A 20,201-nucleotide genomic window follows, 5' to 3' on the forward strand; every position below is an offset into this window, starting at 1 on the left:
TCTTCAGTTCAGCAATCACTTTGTTCACATAAACTTGTGATTTCATATATCCCCACAAAAAAAAATCATAAGGTGTGAGGTCACATGTCCTCGGAGGCCATTCTTGTTTGCCTCCGTGAAACGAGATCAGACGCTCAGGGAATTTTTCACGAAGCAAGGTGATTGTCTCCCGGGATTTATGGCAGGTAGCCCCGTCCTGCTGAAACCACATTTCATGAATTCTGTCACCCTCCATTTCTTCCAGAGCAGGCCACAAAAAGTTAGTGGTCATATCCCGGTAACAGTTGCCATTTACAGTAACTGAATTTTCATCATCATCTTCAAAAAAGAAAGGGCCAATCATGCCTTCTGCTCAAAAACCACACCAAACCGTGGCTCGTAGGGGATGAATTTCGTGCTCTTGGATTACTCTAGGGTTTTCGTCACCCCAAATGTGGCAATTTTGTTTGTTGACATACTCCGAGAGATGGAAATGTGCCTCGTCACTGAAGATTATTCTTTTTGAAAAATTGTCGTCCTATTGTTCCAAAATCCAATCTGCAAATCTTAGCTGTTTTACATGATCTGCTGGTTTCAGTTCTTGTGTCAACTGAATCTTGTAGGGGTGCATATGAAGATCTTTTTTCAGTATTCGATACACCGAAGATGGTGATATATCCAGCTGTTGTGAACAACAGCGAAGCGACTTCATGGGGCTCACATTCACACTGTCTTGCACTACCATAATGTTTTGTTGCGTTCGAACATTACGGTTTTGACCGGGCGATTTTCTGGCTGCAGTTGACCCAGATTCTTCGAATTTCTGTACCATTGTCATGTCCAAAGATTGCGCAAAGTTTACGGACAGTCTCTGTGTAGCACTCCCCATTTTTGTAATGAGTTTTCACAATAAGAATGCGTTGCTCGATACTGAACTGCTCCATGGCTGCTAAATGGAAAAATGACAAATGGTCTTCTAATCGCAGTGATAACAGATAACAAAAATGATAAGAACAATGCTGAAAACCTTCAATCAAAAAAATCCCACGCAATTCAAAAACTGCGTACTTTATGAAACACCCTTTATATATTAGTATTGTGAGTATTGAGCTCACTAGTACGTTGTTTCTTCTTGATTGTATTCCAGACGGTTGATTTAGGTAATTCAAAGCTTTTACTGATGTCTGTAATTGTTTTATTCATATTTTTCAGCCTCATAATAGCTTATTTGACTTCTATTGTCCTAGCTATTGTCCTCATTTCGAATAATGGCAACTACAGACACCAAAGCAGTCTCTGAATAGAAGCAAGAACACACCTGAGTAATCAAAAACACCTGTGATGCCAATTTTCCCAAACATTGTGGTGCCCTGAAATGACAATATAAAAAGTGTTATTTCAACATGGTGTGACCAAAATATATGCAAATGCCCTTAAAGTCAGCAAAGTGCACTTTAATCATGTTTGAATTGTTTGGTTGACAGTTTTAAACTGGAGTTGAGAGGCAAGTCAAGGAAAAATCTTTGCCCCAAACATTATGGATGGCACTGTGTGTTATGTGTGTATGTATATATATTATAGAAAGCGAGAGAGATGGAGGAATTTTTATTTTTATGTTAGTTTGATTATACATACCACTCTACTTTGAAAGTAGGAGCATAAATTATTAAGATTCCTCTTCTTGGCTTCAGATATCTGTGTTGTTTCTCATAAAACCAAGCTATGAATAATGAGAGAATATTGAAATTCAGAGATTTTTTGTCAAACAATATTCCTAATAGATGAATCAATAGTTTTCGCAGTATCAATTTTAAGATGTGTAAGTCAGAGCATAAAGACAGTGAAACACAATAAAAAGCAGTTAGGCTTTGAAGCTGCAGGGAGGAGATCTAGGTGGTGCAAAATTTAAATACCTGGATGTCTATCTAATGGGTAGATTGAGTTTGTTGAACAACCCAGACCTGTTGTACAAGAAAATACCAGAGAGAGTATGTTAAGATGACTTATTTGCACATTATTGGCACTCCTGTTAAAAATAAGTAAAAAGTGTTGTAAAGAATAACCATTTTGTGAATCACCTTAATCTTAACACTGAAAAATTAGAGAAATCCATCCTTTAATTGAAGTAAATTTTATTCTGATCAAAAATAATCCCTCCTCAAGGAATAACTATTTTTTTTAACAAAGTCACATGTACCACGATTATTGGCACCTCTATAAATTCTCATGAACAAAGTGTAACTGAAACCATTTCCATTTATATCTGTTTTTTTTTATTGTAAAAGTGTGATAAAACATTCAAGCAGTAATCCATGAGTTCCTCTTTCACTGGGGTATACATATGAAGTAGCACCGAGTCCATAATACATTAGTCATTCATTAACATGGAAGAGATAAGAGAACAAACAATTCAGATGAGTGAAAAGTGTGTTGACCTTATTAAGCCTGGAAATTGACTTAAAAATTGTTACTTGCCTGAAAATACCCACATCTACAATTAGGGCAATAATTAAAAAATTCAGATTAACTGGAACTATTATCAGTTTGCCTGGAAGAGGATCTAAGTTTATTTTGCCTCCACATACAATGACCATGATTGTAAGAGAGATTAAAAAAATCCCCATGAATCAGTGTTGGTAAAATACAGAAAGAAGTAGCATCTTGAGGTCACCAAGTCTCCAAATTTACGATCAGATGCCACATTCATGCCAACAGATTATTTGGAAGGCAACCTAGAAAAAAGCCTTTCCTGTAATATAAGTGTCTGGTGTTTGCTAAGCACTATTAGAACTTTCATTGGAACTGTGCTCTTTGGTCAGAAGAAATGAAAATTAAGCTTTTTGCAGCAAACACTCAAGGTGGGTTTGGCATTAAAAGAATTATGACTATAAGGGGTGAGCTAAAGAGGAAAGGGCACAGGAGGGGACTAAGAACCATAGGTGATCTGGGGAGATTCTGTAAGGAGGAATGGTCACAAATTGATTCATTCATTCAGTGTTATAGAAGTCTCTGTACCGCCAAAGGAAGGTTGTATGAAATATTAAATGCAGATGTGGCAATAATCATGGCACTTCAGGCTTTGTAAAAAATTATTTCTTAATGAAGAAATTCAGTTTCAGGTTGAATTTGTCTAATTTTTTACTGTTAGATTAAGGTAGTTAAAGATGATTTTTATAAACATTTTTACTCCTCTTTAGCAGAGGTGCCTTTAATTGTATAGGAGACTATGTGTGTGTGTGTGTGTGTGTGGGTATGGGTATATGTGTATATACAGTATGTGTATTGTCGCAGGCAGCTTGGACGCCCAGGAGGACCGGAGGAGGGTTTGTACCTCCTCCAGACCACGAGGGGGCGACCGCCCTGGTTGTATTGGGGGCTTGGAAGCCCAACCCTGTAGGGGCCCGTGGCCACCGCCAGGCGGCACCACGGTGCCTGAAGAAACACCTAGGCAGGGGCCTCAGAATGACGGGATCTGGGAGGTAAGTGCCCTGCCCTGCGGTAATCGGCCCTTCGGGGTCGGACTTACCTTGTTTTCCACAGGCAGGGACAATCCGGATCCGTGGCAGGAGCACGCCGGTCCACAGGCTGTCGGCAGCTGAGGGCGGCAGCAGAGGAGGCTGCGAAATCAGAGCCGCTGCAGCTCAATTACTCGCAGCAGCTGCGAGGCTGCCAGGAGGCATGCCACCGTACCTGGAGAAGGGGAGACAAGATGGCCGCAGACCGGAAGTCCCACCCGCTGACAAGCACGGAATTGGCCGGTGTGTCTTGTGTGCTCGCCAATGACTGGATAGAGACGGGACCAAGGAATGTCAGTCTCGTGCCTGGAAGAGACCCGAATGGGCCAGAGGGAGTGGCCCACAGGAGGCAGATGACGAGTATGCCTGATGGACAGGTAAGCCCACCGACGTCTGTCTCCCCGGTGCCTGAAGAAACCTGGAGCCCAGCACTTCTGCCACACCAGGAAGTGCTGGGGGGAAGAAGACAGGGGACACCCGGAGGGCTTCCGGGTGTGCAGCCAACACTTCCGCTACACTGGGGCGTGTCTGCGGGGGAATGCCGGGAAGCAGCTGAAGCCCATCCGGGTTCCTATATAAGGGGCCGCCTCCCTTCATTCAGTAGCGGAAGTCGGGTGGAAGAAGAACGGAGCAGGAGAGAGGACTGGAGGCCGCCAGAAAGGCATTTAGACTGTGAAGCCTGGACTTTGGGGGATCGGTGCTGGAGGCACTGGGACGTGCACTAACTGAACTGTAAATATAGTGTAAATAAACGTGTGTTGGGTGCAACAAAAGATGTTTGTCTGTCTGTGTCCGAGTCAAGGTTCACAGTTTATACAGTATATATGTGAGTGATTGATTGGCTGCATTATCCGTCCTATGAGTCTGTGTCCTTGTTTTTTATTTTTCTTTTGCTGTATACATTTCAATTTTCCCATGGAATTAATAGAGTTATTGAATCTAATCTAATTAATAATAATTGAATATGTATGAATCACTATTGGACTAATACATAGCTTTAACACTCTTGTTTCCATGTGGAATTTCCTCACTTTCCCATTTGAAACTGCACTTATTTCATCTAAATCTGTAGGAAATGTTTGTTTTTTTTATCAGTATATTGCTCAAGTTTTGACACTTGTTTCTATAAAAAATGGGGGAAAATTGGATTAGTTATTTACTTATGTACTGTATGTATGCATTTATTTATCTTCTGCTATTTAGCGATTTACTGTATTTGTTGCATCATTACTGAAACTGTGACGCAAAAATTACACTATGCTCTCGCAGTGTACATGACAGTAAAGATTAGAGATAACTTATCTGGATCTTTTCACAACTTGGTTTGTCATTTTTTCTGTGATTGGTGAGACTAAGCAGATTGCTATTTACTATTCTGCTAAAGTAAACATTTGTTTTCTGCATTTAGTAAAATACCCCTAATTATTTATAAATGCACCTAAATTTCAGTCAGTGAAGGAAAAAAATTGCTTCTTAAATATTTTTTCCACCTTGCCTGTGAGTTTTATTGAAATGACTGTTTCATCATCTAACCAAGTTACATTGTCATCTTCAGAGGGAGTAAAAATTAGAATTTCCTTCTTTAATTTCATCATTGACCCAGAAAAGTGCAGACATAGTCTAAATCTACAGGGAAGAGGAAGGCTTTGCTTGTATCCAATATACAGTAATTCTAAATACCATAGCACAGTGTACAACAAGAATAATCCAGGTGTTTAAAAATATAGGAAAAAACTGTTGGTGGTTCAGGCATTACTTCTGAAATGAATGCCATGACAAAGTCATGTTCGACTGTCTTTCCTGGATAGAGGACCTGACATTTGGCTATTCTTTAATTTGGATTTAGCAGTTTTCTTGGTACTTTCCACTTGTTCATTACAAATGGAATCACACAATCGTTAACACCAGGAAAATAAAATGTCCCCTTTTAATACTATTTTATTTTGATTTTTGCAGTAAAAAGGAGGTAGCAGTAACCAATTTCTCCCTCCATATTGTACATTGCCACCGCTTCCTGTCCATTTGCCCACTTTGTGATGAATCTGTTCCAAGTGACCAGCTGGAGGAACATCGGGACAGAGAGCACCGGAAGGTAGGGAAAAAACTTGGTGAACATACTTTTATGCTTTGCATGGTAAACAAAAAAATAAATTTAAATCATTTAAATAAAATGATTTGTGCCAGTGGTCAAGAGAGAAAGTTGAGCCTGGGACTTTTTGCATTTAAAGAATAAGTTGGGTTTTTTTAGGTCAAATTTACTTTTTCCCAAGCATGTTATACAGTATATTAATTTGCAGTTGGAAATTGTCTTCTTAAGTGAAACATTGTTTTAAATTGTAAATAAAATAATACAGTGCACATGTCTAAAATTATTTAGCATATAATTGCTTTCTATTTTTCATGGTCAGATATATCCCTGTCATATATGACAGTTTATTCATTTAATTCCTTAGAAAAATCCTACTCTAAGCTCTCAAATCTGAAGCATTCATTTAGATTTAGACTTATTTGCTTAGCATACACTTCTACCCAAAGTAACTTACAAAAGAGGTAAACAATCTAGTAACATTGGGCTACGACATTTATGAAAGAACCTACAGGAAACCAACCGTGGGGTGATACATGTAGGTTGCCACAGAGGGGACTGGCAATGAGATGACGAGTACAGCCATACTTCTTAAGAATTATCAGAATCTCTCAAAAAAATGACATTGATAAGTTTTAAGGCTTTTGTTTTCTCATTTGCCCTGTAAATCCCATTTGAAATTATAATAACCAAAACAATATTTTTAAAAATGTATTGAAAATACTTTACTTATGAGCACAGTCTTCTGTGGCAATTGAAATGATTGTGAAATAACAAGTGTCACTTGAAAAATGCAGAATTTTCATTTTGATTAATGCATACTAGACTTGACAATAAAAACCACAATATTTTAACAGAAAGTAAGTCGAATGTGCATTCTGGACCTGATACTGCTGGCGTAGACTGTGGCTCCCAGTGACTCTTCAAGTGCATTTCACAACTAAGGAAGTTAATAGGTGTTATTTTGTGCAGCACAGCTTATGTAAAGTACAGTAACAAATATATTCGAGTGAATGCAAAGTGTAAGCATGTTCAGTGGTATTTAGATAGTTTGATCCATAACAAAGTGTACAGGTGAATATCTAAGTAATTGGCACAAGTGGGCTTTCTGAGCACTGAAAAAACAATCAAAACTCTGCAGCAAGAGAAAAAAACAATTTAACACCATTGTAATTACCTTTATCTACAATATGAGCAAATACACAATCTAATTTTTAATGTAGTTAGTGCACAATTATCACTACCTGTAGGGTTTTTGCCTGTAATAGAAAAACACGTAGGGTCATTTCTGCTGTGAATTATGTTGTTGCTGGGAAATCTGCCTCAGTATATGCACAGTAGCATCCTGCATGCATTTATTAAAATATGCGAATTGGGCACAACATTAAAACCACCTGCCTAATATTGTGTAGTCCCCCCTCATGCTGGCAAAACAGCTCTGACCCATCAAGACATGGACTTCACAAGACCTCTGAAGGTGTTCTGTTAGATCTGGTACAAAGATGTTAGTTGCAGATCCCTGAAGTCCTATAAGTTGTGAGTTGGAACATCAGTGGATTGGACGTGTTTCTCTAACACATCCCACAGATGCTTGGCCAGATTTAGATCTTGGAAATTTGGATGGCAAGTCAATACCTTGAACTCTTTATCATTTTCCTTAAACCATTTCTGAACACTTTTTGCAGTGTGGCACATAATTCTGTTTAAGGAGGCCACTGCTATCAGGGAATATCACTGCCATGAAGGAGTGTACATGGTCTGCAACAATCCTTAGGAAGGTGGTACGTGACAAAGTAACATCCACATGAATGTCAAGACCCAAGGTTTCCCATCAGAACATTGTACAGAGCATCACACTGCTTCCACTGGTTTGCCTCCTTCCCATAGTGCATCCTGCTGCCATCTCTTCCCCAAGTAAACAACGCACATGCACCCAGGCATCCAAATGATCTAAATAAAAATGTGATTCATCAGACCAGGCCACCTTCCCCCATTGCTCCATGTTCCAGTTGTGACTCTCAACTTCCCTTTGTAGGTACTTTTGGCAATGGGCTGAGTCAGTGGGCTTTCTGACTGGTTTTCAGCTACGCAGTCCTCTATGCAGCAAACTGTGATGTACTATGTGTTCTGACACCTTTCTCTCATGGCCAGCATTACATTTGTCGGCAGTTTGTGCTATGGTAGCTCTCCTATAGAATCTGGCAAGATGGGCTAGCCTTTGCACAACATCGGCATTAGTGAGCCTTGGACGCCCACGACCCTGCTGCCGGTTAATGAGTTGTCCTGTCTTGGACCTCTTTTGATAAATACTAAAGTTGAAAGAATACTTGGGAGTACTAGGGACTGCTTGCTTCGCTCGCCCACCCCCGGGTTTGTTTTACCGGATATACAATTTAAAGAGATTATTTTCTTGGGAATTGTTACATATGCATTATTTTAACTTTTACTTTTAAAACTTTTGTAAAAACAATACTTGTCCTTTATTTCCAGGCACCGGGCGTGGTTAAATCTCTTTCTCACAGGACATATAACGCTGCTCGCGTTGTGAAGGGGGGGGGAGGAGGCGGCGGGTGGCTGAACACACGCTAAGGAGATGACATCTGATCATGTGGGATGTCAGTGTCTTCCGAGAAGATCACATCTCATCTCCCTAGTCTCCTTTCCAAGATTTTTTTTTATATTAGATTACATTATGTTTGTGGACTTGATAGTGGCCTTCACTTCTACAATGAATTGATGCAAAAGCAATAGTGGAAGATGAGGACTGTAGTAAATCTCTACCCAGCCATTCATCCCATTAATGTATTTCAGTAATAACAGCTTCAAAATGTAATAGTGATGATCTTTTTTACACTTTACCCTTATTATTTAATTCAACAAAAATAGCCTATCACTCACACATTCATTTCTAAGTGAAATTCTCATGACATTTTAAGAGAGGTGGGAAAACCTGACATCCTACTTAAGACTACATGTTTTATCTTCTATTTTTAGCTATGCATTTATGATTAATCTCCCAGCTGGGTAGCTGGGCTTCTTTCCTTACTTGTTGACTAACTGAGTTAATTTAATGTTGTTCTTAGACTGTATGTATCATTGAAAATAAAGGGCAGCTAACAATAATGCTGACTGATTTTTCTATTTTACAGGTTCAGTGCATACAATGCAGAAAGAAAATTGAGAACTACAAACTTGAAATTCATAAGGTAACTAATAATCCTTTACTCTGCAATAGGGCAAAGCTTAACATCTTTACATTTAAGGTGTGCATCATTTTTGAAAAAGTGTGTAAGTAGCAGGATATTTTACATTTACATTACACTTCAGTGCCTTTAACCAGTTGTCACAACTGTAGTTGGCCTTTAGATGAGACTTTTTATACCTCTGGGGGGGAACAGAGGTCGGCAGTGATGTTCTAAATAAGCCACTCTTTTTTGCTGCAGATTCATGTAATATTTTGTCCTTCAGAGCAGACCTGCTGATTTGAGGAAAAGTTTGACTTTAATTTCCTCCTCAGCCTGAATCTCTGTATGTCTCTGAGACAATTCCTCCCACTTCCTTGGTTCATTCAGAGAAAGCTGTGTAGGCAAGTGTATAAAAGATTTCAAACCTAAAATCTGACAGCTGAAATTGTCTTTGTATTATTGTAATCACTGTCTGCGTATCTCCAAGCCTTATATCTCTTTTTCCTATATCAATTATCATAGTTCTATTTCTTTCATCTTGACAACGTGTTAAAAATATATTGAATCTGGAACAAATTTAGAATATGAGACAGCAATCCAGAGTAAAATGTATAATAACCATGGTTCAATCACTCCACAGCATAAAAAAAAAACTCAAAAACACATTTATTAGGTTCCAAGCAATAATTTTTGTAGGAAAAATACTCATTTTTATTTTTAGAAGGTTACTTATTTGTACACTGTTGAAATTTTCTAAAACATGCTAATTAATGCCAAAGTTAATATTTAATCTTTTTGGCATTTAAACCAAAAATAAACATTTCAAATATTTTACCATTGAATTGTATAATTGGTTATTTCATAAAATACTACATTTTTAAAGTAATACAAAGGGTCAGCTGTCTGGGGTTGATTCCACTCTTGTGCCTGATGCTGCTAGAATGGACTGTACCCACCATCCCAAAGTCCCTTAACATGACTATGGATGGTGTGACATACAGCAGGGGCTCATGCTGGACCGAGACACTAATTCTCTAAATGTTCCAGGGGAGCAAGCATGGGCTGCACAGTACCTCCCCCGGACCACTTGGTGGCAGCACCCCTGGGTGACTGTGGTGCCTCAGATACCCGCTGGGCCCCATGGGAGATGGAGTTCTCCACAGCCCTGTTGGGATCCGGGGTGGCCACCAGGAGGCACTGCAGGGGATCCTGGGCCCATCTGGGCTGTAGTTTGGCCACACCAGGAGGTGTAGTCGGAGGCAGGTGGTCAAGCACCTGAAGTACTTCCGGGTGAACTATTAAGGGGCCAGCAGCCACCACTCTAGGAACATGAGTTGGGAGGAGGAGGACAATGCTTGCCGGGAGGAGTGGTGGTGCAAAGAGTAGTGTATGTTTTGTTTTGGTGCTTTTGGGACTGTGTACTGCCTGTGGGACACGGGGAAGACGTGCCCCACAGGTGAACAAAAATAAAAGTTAATTTGTTTTTATACGTGCCTCAGGTGTCATATGTCATTTTATCAGAGCTGGACGCCTGGCATCTTTTTTTGGCATGAAGTTCGTTTATGTTTGGTGTGAGGTTCTGTGTTGTGGAGATTCTCAGGATGGACTGCAGGTGCTCATCAGTGAGGCGACTCCTGTGTGCTGTTTTGTTAGTCTTTATGACTGAGAAGAGCTTCTCACACAGATATGTGCTACCAAACATGCACAAGGTTCGAGCCACATGTAAACGGAGCTGGAGCATTTCTGCGGGAATGGAGTGAATAAACTGTGCGGACCCTGCAGTATCGTACTTTGCCTTCAGTGTGCCATTACACTGCAGCTCAATCACCTCCATCTGAATCTGCACAGGTGCAGTTTCCACATCGATGGCAAATGGGTTGCGAAACAACTCAAAATTATTTTTTTGTTCTTCAAAGTCACCAAAGCGCCGTGCGAACTCAGTGCGCAGTGCGCTCAGTTTAATAGCAAAATGCGTATTTGGGAACACCGTTGTGCCGACTTGGTTCAACATTACTTGGCAACAGGGAAAGTGGGGCAAGTTGCACTGGTGCATTTGTGTCTCCCATAAAAGTAGCTTCACTTGAAATCACTTTGTGATTTTGCACGGGAAAAAACGTCTGCTGAAGTGTCAGATTCTTTTTTAACTCTTCTGCTTTCTGTATCTTGTGCATTGCATTCAGGTCTTTCAGGTTATCCTGATGTTTTGTCTCATAGTGCCGTCTTAGATTAAATTCTGTAATTACAGCCACATTAGCTCCACAAATGAGAGACACGGGTTTACCGGCAATGTCAGTAAACATATACTCAGCCTCCCATCGGTTTTTAAAGGCTCTATGTTCAGAATCACCTTTTCTCTTCAGCAACGTTTGGGTTAGCTTCGCAATAACTTGCAGCATCATAAGCTAGACTTGATTAACGCGGTAAGTGTTCGGCAAGGCAGCTGAAGCGCTGCATTATGGGATCTGTAGTTTATTGTTTTACCAGTGCTTCATATCCCCGGGCCATTAATAACAATAATACAGTATATAAAATGATCTCGCGGGCCGGATTTAATTACACGCCGGGCCGGATGTGGCCCGTGGGCCTTGAGTTTGACACATATGGACTAAATAGAACTTGAAAAGATATATTTTTGAATGTGATCGCGCAATTCAGATCGAGTTGACGCGCACTACAGTACATCGAGCCCGCGTGCTATTGTGGTTTTGCCTGCGTGCCTCAATAAGATACCCTCCCGTCGCTCTTACTTTTTTACCGTTCATCTAATGAATACACGGAGTATGGCTTTACCAAAACAATCATTGATTGCGAATAAAGTATCCATTATTCATAAAGCTTCAATTGGTGATCTGTCTTTCTGCGTTAACCGCACATTTTTTCAAACCAAGGGGATGCGAAGGTAAAATGAATAAAAATGCGTGCGTACATACTCGGTGCATCCCCTCTTGGGAATCGAACCTCGAACATCAGCGCTAGAGGCGAACCCTCTACTATTGCGCCACGGCGTGTAGTTTATCTATTTGAGCGTAGCAATATAATTCGGTTTTTGTTCAGCACTCTTTGGAACTGTTGCTTTTTGTCTGCGCACTGCGTCAGTTTACGTGAACCGCTGAATATGGTTTTATATGTCACTCGCTCGCTTCTAATTGTTTCGCTGCCTTCTTAATTGTATAATGCATGTTTTCTTAAGCGCTTTTTGGAGCTCTTCCTGGTTTTCTACGTATCTGCGTAATTACGTGGGAGGCGTGATGATGTCACACTAAACTCCCCCCACGGCTTTCGAGCTCAACTCCATTACAGTAAATGGAGAAAAATAGCTTCTAGTTATGACCATTATGCGTAGAATTTCGAAATGAAACCTGCCCAACTTTTGTAAGGAAGCTGTAAGGAATGAGCCTGCCAAATTTCAGCCTTCTACCTACACGGCAAGTTGGAGAATTAGTGATGAGTGAGTCGGTCAGTCAGTCAGTGAGGGCTTTGCCTTTTATTAGTATAAATTAGATGGCATAAAAGTTGTTTATAATATTAAATTTACGTTTTATTTCATACTTGTATAATTATACACTTCAACCATATCCATCACATGTAAACCTGTCCTATATGATTTTTCATTACTGAAGTAAATAATGAATTTATACGCCTCAAGAGTTGATATGGAATTCTAATGATTAATTGATTTTCAGTTTTTATGAAGTTCTTATGAAGTCAATATTAAGCCAGTAGCTTTATGGAAATTTGAAGATTTTGTGGAGTGATATTCTACCAATCATTAAGGGGCCTGAGATAAGTAAACTGGCAGACCGGATAATAATTATCCTGCAGTTTTCACAGAAGCTTGTGACCTACAAAACAGTAAATTCTTAAAGACATAAAGATGGCAATCATTGTAATAGAATTTATTTAAAAAAATGTGATTAGGGTAACACTTGTAATTGTTGTCCAGTTAGCTTAGCTAAGATGAAATTAAATAGAAAATTATTAGAAGTGGTATAAAAGGGCAAGATAACAAAGCAGCTACCTGTTACTCAAGTTATAAGGTTGAAAAATTGGTATCAGTAGAACATTACAGCAATTTTGACCAACATAGCTCACCAGTTCCAGTAACCTGAAATATTGAGTGAAGTCTTTAAAAGTCTCTGTCTCTACCACACTAGTTCCACATAATTCCACATGTCTATGGTTCTCTGTTTGAAGAATAGCTTTCTAACATTTCTTTGAAATGTACCCTTAACATATTTCCAACTGTGTCTCCATGTTCTTGTTGAAGAACTTTAAATATAAAGTAACAACTTGAATAAAGTGTTTTAATGCCTTTAATAATAATTTTAAAAACATCAAGAATGTCACTTCTTAATCTCCATTTTCTTAAACGGAAAATGTTTAGCTTCAGTCTTTGTACCTCAAACCTCGCAGCATTGGATTCATTCTAGTCTCTGAATTTTTTTCACGTGCTGCTTTGTTGAAGCATAACTAATGCATTATATATGTTTGGCATAATTTCTCTAGATTTATACTGAACGCTGTATACTAGGACTAAACGATGTCTTAAAACCTCACATCGAGAATGTGCAGTACCATCGACCATTGGTGGGAGGTTAGATGGAGAAATGATTGCGGATTACAAATACTTACCTGCTCTACCCATGTACCGCTGAAACCGTCTATACTGGGTGTTGGGGTTGGATTGGGTTTAGAATGATGTGCAGGCCTTTTAGATTTAGATGCAGTAGTTTTGTTGTCTCATAGATTGTTGCAACTCAGCACACGTAGAGGTATTCTGTAATGTTAGTGATAATGTAAAGGCTCATTTAAAATTTCTACAAATCACAATGGAATTAAACTCTAAAATAAGATCTGCCTCATCCTAAATGGATTTGAATACATGTCTACTAACAGACAACACAACTGATGGTCTAGCACACTCAGGTTACATGAGCATCTTGACAGAGAGGTAAACTGAGAGAAGGGTAATAAAGTCAAGTAGAGCTAGAAGCCTTCCTGAACAGATGAGTTTTGAGTTGTTTTTTAAAAGAATTCATGGAGTCAGCTGACCTGATTAATTTTAGTAGGTCATTCCAGAGTTTGGGCGCTATACAGCTGAAGGCCCTGTCATCCATGGAGTGTAGATTAGTGTGGGGCACAACAAGATTGCCAGAATCAGAGGACCTTAGTGGGTGGGCAGGCACATAGTGATGGAGAAGATCACTGATGTAGTTTGGCGCGAGGTTATTTAAGGCTTTGTAAGTTATTAGGATTTTATATTCGATTCTGTAAGACACAGGGAGCCAGTGAAGACGGAGCAGGATGGGTGTGATGTGCTCGCTGCTGCTGGTTCAAGTAAGGACTCTTGCAGCTGAGTTTTGAATAAGCTGGAGCTGTGATATAAGATTAGAAGTGGCACCTGCCAGCAGCGAGTTACAATAATCGATCCGGGATGTGATAAAAGCATGGACAAGTTTCTCAGCATTAGAAAAGGAGAGGAAAGAGCGGACATGGGATATGTTACAGAGGTGAAAGTAAGAATGTTTCTTAATGTGATTTATGTGGGCGGAGTAAGGGAGGAATCAAAAATGACACCAACATTCTTTGCATTAGAGGCAGGTCTGATGAGATCACCACCAAGATTGATTAGGAAGGAGCTCATTTTATTAAGTTGCATTTTAGTCCCAATTTGCAGGAGTTCAGTTTTGTTGCAGTATAATTTAAAATTTAGTTTTTTAGTAAATGTAAGGCATTGCTTTGATATGTGGTGTAATCAGTAATGACCCTCATTGTGAATAGAGGAGAAAATCAAAGTACTGTAGATTGCGGAAATAATAAAAAAGGTAAAGGTTTACGGTTATAATAAAAATTTAAAAAAGGAACTGTGTCTTTGAGTGAGGTTACAGTAAGAAACATCACTGCCTGCCACTTCCCCATTGTTCTGGCCATGGATAATGCCCTGCCTGTTGCTTTTCTGTTTCATACTGCTGTAAAGCACACCATCTGGCTATCCTGACTTGCGCATTTTTCCTCCTGTTGTTCCCATTAGCTACTCGTTGACACTCCCAACTCCTACAGCCTGCTGTATCTTCTGTTTTTAACCCTTTCATCTCTTTGCATTGAAAACGTCAGTAGTTGCCAATTTGCTTAGGCTGAAGTCCATCAGTCACTGACCTTCGTACTGGCCAGTGCCAAAAGCAAATGATGAGTCAAGCATTTAAGCTTATAGATCTGCCACTTCACAGCCAAATCATTCCATGAATTACCAGCAAGTAGTGCTTAAAGTGGAACCAAATTACTGCCAGTATTGTGTTTAATCAGTGTCTTGTTCCTCCTCCCAATTTATTAAAATTATTGGATGTCGAATCATATAGTAGTGAAAGATTTTAAAGGGAAAGGGGGTGTCCCTTTGAAGCTTCTTCTTCCAGCGCACATCAAGTACAGCAGGGTGGTGCTACAAATTACACCTGTGCTCCTCCCATTCAAACATTGTGTGTGACGCAGTGATCAGGCTGCCTTCCTCAGCTACAGCACACTCTCGCTAAACTAGCTAAACACAGGAATCTCACATAACCTCCTTCAGTGAATGAGTCATGCCCGACAGCTTTCTTGTGAGGCACGCAAGATTTAAAAAAAAAAAAAAGAGATGGCAGCAGTTGGGTACTTTTGAGGACTATTTATGCAAATGTTTGGAAGCAATCAACAAATTTGATTTACATCAACATTGTGTCCAGTCAGTTGAGGATAGACTTTATAACAGACCATCGGCTTAGCTCTACTATATACTGTAACCTTACCCTAACCTTCTATTCCTGTACACTGTCTGAATATAGATGGTGACAATTCCACTGCAAGGTCCATCTCATAAGGCATGTTTTTAAGTTTCATGTATTCAAATCTAACATTTTTATTCTTTATGTATCATTTGTTATATTTGCTTATATTAATTTTAGCTGAGTCAAATCTCCTCACACTTGCATTCTGTCCAAATCCCTAAGCATTAATTAGGCAGATTCTAGATGATCTTCCATTCTACATAGTTGGATGTAATCTACAAATTGAATCAGCTTGTTTTTTTTACTTTCTTATCCAGATCACTCATGTATTTAAAAACCGAAGCAGCCCCAGCACTGATCCCTGAGGGACATCACTTTAACATCACCTAATTCTGAAAAGACTCGTGTCACAATAATCCTTTGTTCCCAGTGTTTAATCAAAATTTGTAGCTGTGTGCAAAATGTAACTAGAATACCAAATTGTTTAGTTTAATTAATAACTTTTTATGTAATACCTTATCAAACGCGCCTCTCCGGTCATACACTTTTGTTCCATCCTTTCCAGCATACAATATGGTCCCGTGCTGACTGTTTACCAATACAGCGTACCTGTTCTTAACATGTGATACTTCACCTTTTCTTTATTCATTTTTGAATTGCTTTAATCAGCTTACCCTCGATTCCTGTTAAACTTTATGGCCTATAGCTACTTGGGTTTAACCCACCATTTATAAATAATGGGATAGTATTTGCTATGTATGTGCAGTGATTTTTTTGGGGAAAAAAAAAGTTAATGGTTATGTGTATTCATTAACCTCCTTAAATAATCTAGGATAAATGTTACCTCTTTAAGTACTCTGGGATAAATGTTATTTGTTAGATTTTAGCCTATTTATTCTATTCAGTATATCTCTCGCCACAATTTCCAAACCATTAAGTACCTCCTTTATAGTCCATCTGTTTGAAGGTTATCAACTTCTATATACATGTAAACTACAGAAAAATGTTCACAATATTTCTGTTTTACTGTTTGCACATTTTCACTACTGAAATAATGCAAAAATCTCTTTGGGTCATTTTTCATCTTTTCTTTTAACTATCCACCTGCTGTCATGAGCCCTACAGTTAGCACTGTAACTTATTTGCCTAATGTGTTTTTTTATTTTACAGCTATTTTCTTTTTTTAACCACCATGGATTTCTCTTTAATTCCTTACTGTTTTAAAATTGCGGTATTAACTGGTCTTATATAGCAGTGTTTCAACCACTAGTTTGGGTCGCAAGTTGCATTCACTAGGTTGCCATCCACTGAAGTGATCCTAAGCACTGAGCAATACTGACCCTCCCCGCTCTTGTAATCACATTTGTTTAACCAAGTTGGGCAGCTTTTCCAGTCTCGCTCTGTTCACCCAGGTGGAACCCTGAAACCTGCCACCCATCCTTATTGCTGACAGTTGATCGGCAGTAAACCAAAATAAAAAAAAAAAAAAAGTAAAACTGGGTCCCGAGATTGTAAAGGTTGAGAAGCACAGTTTTATTCCATGTAAAATGTTTTTAGACCAGTTACACTGCTTCTAGACTGACTCCACACTTATAAGCTTATATCAGTTTATCATTTTTAGATTTTGAAGCATGTGATAAAAATTTGTACTACTAATGTTAAACTTAAATCATTCACACTCTATTGTACTAGGGCCACTAGATTCTAATGCTTAAATCACATCTACCCTAAAATTCTGTTCTGATTATTACAAAATGCTAAATCTAGACAAGCTTCCTCTGTTGTTGGTATTTTAATATACTGTGTTATGCTGTTTGTAAAGCTAGCTTAGTTAATATTTATGTAATTCTAGCCCCACAGGTCTTATTTCTTAATGTTCTTACTTTTTACAAACTATTTGGCAAGGTAGTACTCGAGATTTATCACTGAACTACAGGGAGCAGAATTTCATGGAGCAGGGCTCAAAAATGGGCTATTGCAGAGGTAACTGCTGGGATCATTGCTGTTGGTACTATTTATAAATGGTTTACACAAAAAATGTTAAAAATAAGTTAATTTTGCTGAATAGAAAAAATATTTGTGAAAAAAGCATAATTTGTTTTAACTTGTATCAAAACACCATGTATTTTTGGACATTTGGCAAACAACATATGTAATGGCAAACACATGCAGGGTGCATACATACATCATAGAAAAATATTTTTGACCCATTCATATATATCTGTATTTTAAATATATTTTATTATAATAACAACTACTCTGTTTATATAAAATACATATATCCATTGATGTTAATTTAATTAAGGGATTTCAAGGAACATCCATGTATTTCGTGCATTGGGTACAAGGCAGGAACTACCCTAGACAGGTTTTAAGCACTAGTCATGCCTGAAAGACACTTAACTGTTTATAACTCCTGGATTGTACTTAATCATAAATTACACACATTATGTTACAGTTTGATTGTTTATTTGCTTTCTTATATTTCTTTGTTAACTTCTAATTATAATTTTCTCCCTTTATTTGTTGTAACATTATTATCCGTCCTGGTTGGGTAGTCACCACTGCTTATGTACCTTGTGAAAATTTGATAATAGGATGAAGTTAAAGCTTTGTGAACTTGTTTTTTTTTCCTGCTAAAGTAGTTGCTTCTTTCAGCTTCTATAGAATCGGCCAAAATGAAGAGAGTGTGTGGCAGGTGGCAAGGTTCTTGGACTTTCAACCTTACAAAGAACTAATGTTTTGGTCCTTGTAGCAGTTTTTGTTTTGTCTGTCCACTGAGCCAAAACTCTGAGTGAGACTACTTTAAAGCAGCAGCAAGCTGTGAAGATGACCATCCTAGCTGATTTAATGTTGAGGCAAGTGTGTTAAAGGCCTCAAGAGGTTAATTTAACTGCCGTTACTGGATCCATTTTTCACATTTGTACAATAAAATGAAAAGGGACTGTGACCAGAGTCTGCCAGAGGATGTTGTTGGATTAAATACTTGTTGATTTTGGTCTTTCAGTTTGCAGTTGTTGGATATCACACTGCAAAGGCATTTGAGGTAAAAAAAAAAAATAGTAGCTAATTATGAAGGTTTTTGGGTGGCCTGATGGTGTTGTGTTTGTGTGTTTACTATAATTATTTCAAACTTGCATATAAAATAAATGGTCAGATGCAATGGAATAGTTTTAAGATGTTAACAATTTTAGGCTTTCGATGTATAAGATGACATGTAATTGCTATAATATGTTGAGGTATCATTTTAAAGGTTTGACTGTTTGTGGAAAGAAGCTACTTTTATTTCTATTGGTATGCACTTTGATGCTCTGCACTGCTTGCTAAAGAGCAGGATAAAAAAAATGTATAATGTAGTAGTCCTTGATTTTATTTACTGCTTTCACTGTATTGAGGATTTGTTCTGTTCTGTGTATTGTATTGTGTTGTATTGACCCCTTCTTTTTGACACCCACTGCACGCCCAACCTACCTGGAAAGGGGTCTCTCTTTGAACTGCCTTTCCCAAGGTTTCTTCCATTTTTTCCTACAAGGGTTTTTTTGGGAGTTTTTTCTTGTCTTCTTAGAGACTCAAGGCTTGGGGGGCTGTCAAGAGGCAGGGCCTGTTAAAGCCCATTGCGGCACTTTTTGTGTGATTTTGGGCTATACAAAAAAAAATATATTGTATTGCTTTCCTGAGACAATGGTCTGTCTGGAAGTTGTCTTCCCATAATGATATTTACTATCTTTGCTGCACAACATTCAGAATTTACCTGACTTTAGTACAGCTGGTTGGTAAGTATTATTTCATACTAGGCTGACCCGCCTTTTAAGGCGACCGACTTTTAAGTTGACCACTTCTTAAGGCAATTCAATATGTAGATCAATTTGATATTTTATACAAACTCATTCATTTGGCTATATTGCATTTGAGCGGTATTACTTTAATACTCGTAGTTTCTGTTATTTTTGTGATGAAATTGAAAGTTTTTTTCTATATTGAGGTCGCCGTTTTGAACCCCCCTGATATTTACTACGCGGTGTGGCATTTGTACTCCATCAACATTAATTATTTCCAGGGACATAATTTTGTCTATTTTTCCAGCACATGGCGCACAAAAGCAAGGGAACGATGGGAGCACCAGAACTCTGCTCACATCATGTTGCTTCGTACCGCAAGCTGCAAGTAGTAAGTCTGTGATAAGCGGAATACCTCTACGCTTTCCACTCACGGGATGGAAGGACAATCCCGACCGCTTTTATATAGTAAGAAAGAAGAAGATATCGCACAGTCTGGAGTAGAAAATCATCTTTTACCTGGAAAAACGAAACTACAAATCCCATCGTGCATTGCAAAATGGACGGGCGTGTGAAACTCAGCGCCTGCGTAGCACTCACGGGACGGAAGGACAATCCCGACCGCTTTTATATAGAAGGATTTGAAGACCATCAAAGCACACTAGAAGACAGAAAGTGATAACATTCATGAGCCCAGAATTAACATAATTAAATCAAGATAGATTATACAATACAATATAACTTATTTTTTGTATTCACTGAGTGCAGGCACAGTTTGTTGTGAACAATTCTCAGTTAAAACACAACTGTTGATTATCTAATTACTAAATAGAGAACAGTTCCATAAAATTGTGGATTTATTAAAACACACAAAGAACACTGATTAAAAATAAATGGAAACC

At 38.6% G+C, this 20,201-nt stretch overlaps 1 protein-coding gene across 1 annotated transcript in view; it reads left to right on the top strand.

Moving 5' to 3' along the window:
- The window catches only part of xaf1 (XIAP associated factor 1), a 38,920-nt gene that overhangs the window by 10,901 nt on the left and 7,818 nt on the right, over nt 1-20,201 (top strand). Inside the window, exons 2-3 of the mRNA XM_039757161.1 lie at nt 5,451-5,586; nt 8,730-8,786. Of these exons, the coding sequence (XP_039613095.1) occupies nt 5,451-5,586; nt 8,730-8,786 (193 nt within the window). The remainder of the gene's footprint in view (nt 1-5,450; nt 5,587-8,729; nt 8,787-20,201) is intronic.

This window comes from Polypterus senegalus, chromosome 6 (genome assembly GCF_016835505.1).
Source record: "Polypterus senegalus isolate Bchr_013 chromosome 6, ASM1683550v1, whole genome shotgun sequence".
NCBI lineage: Eukaryota > Metazoa > Chordata > Cladistia > Polypteriformes > Polypteridae > Polypterus > Polypterus senegalus.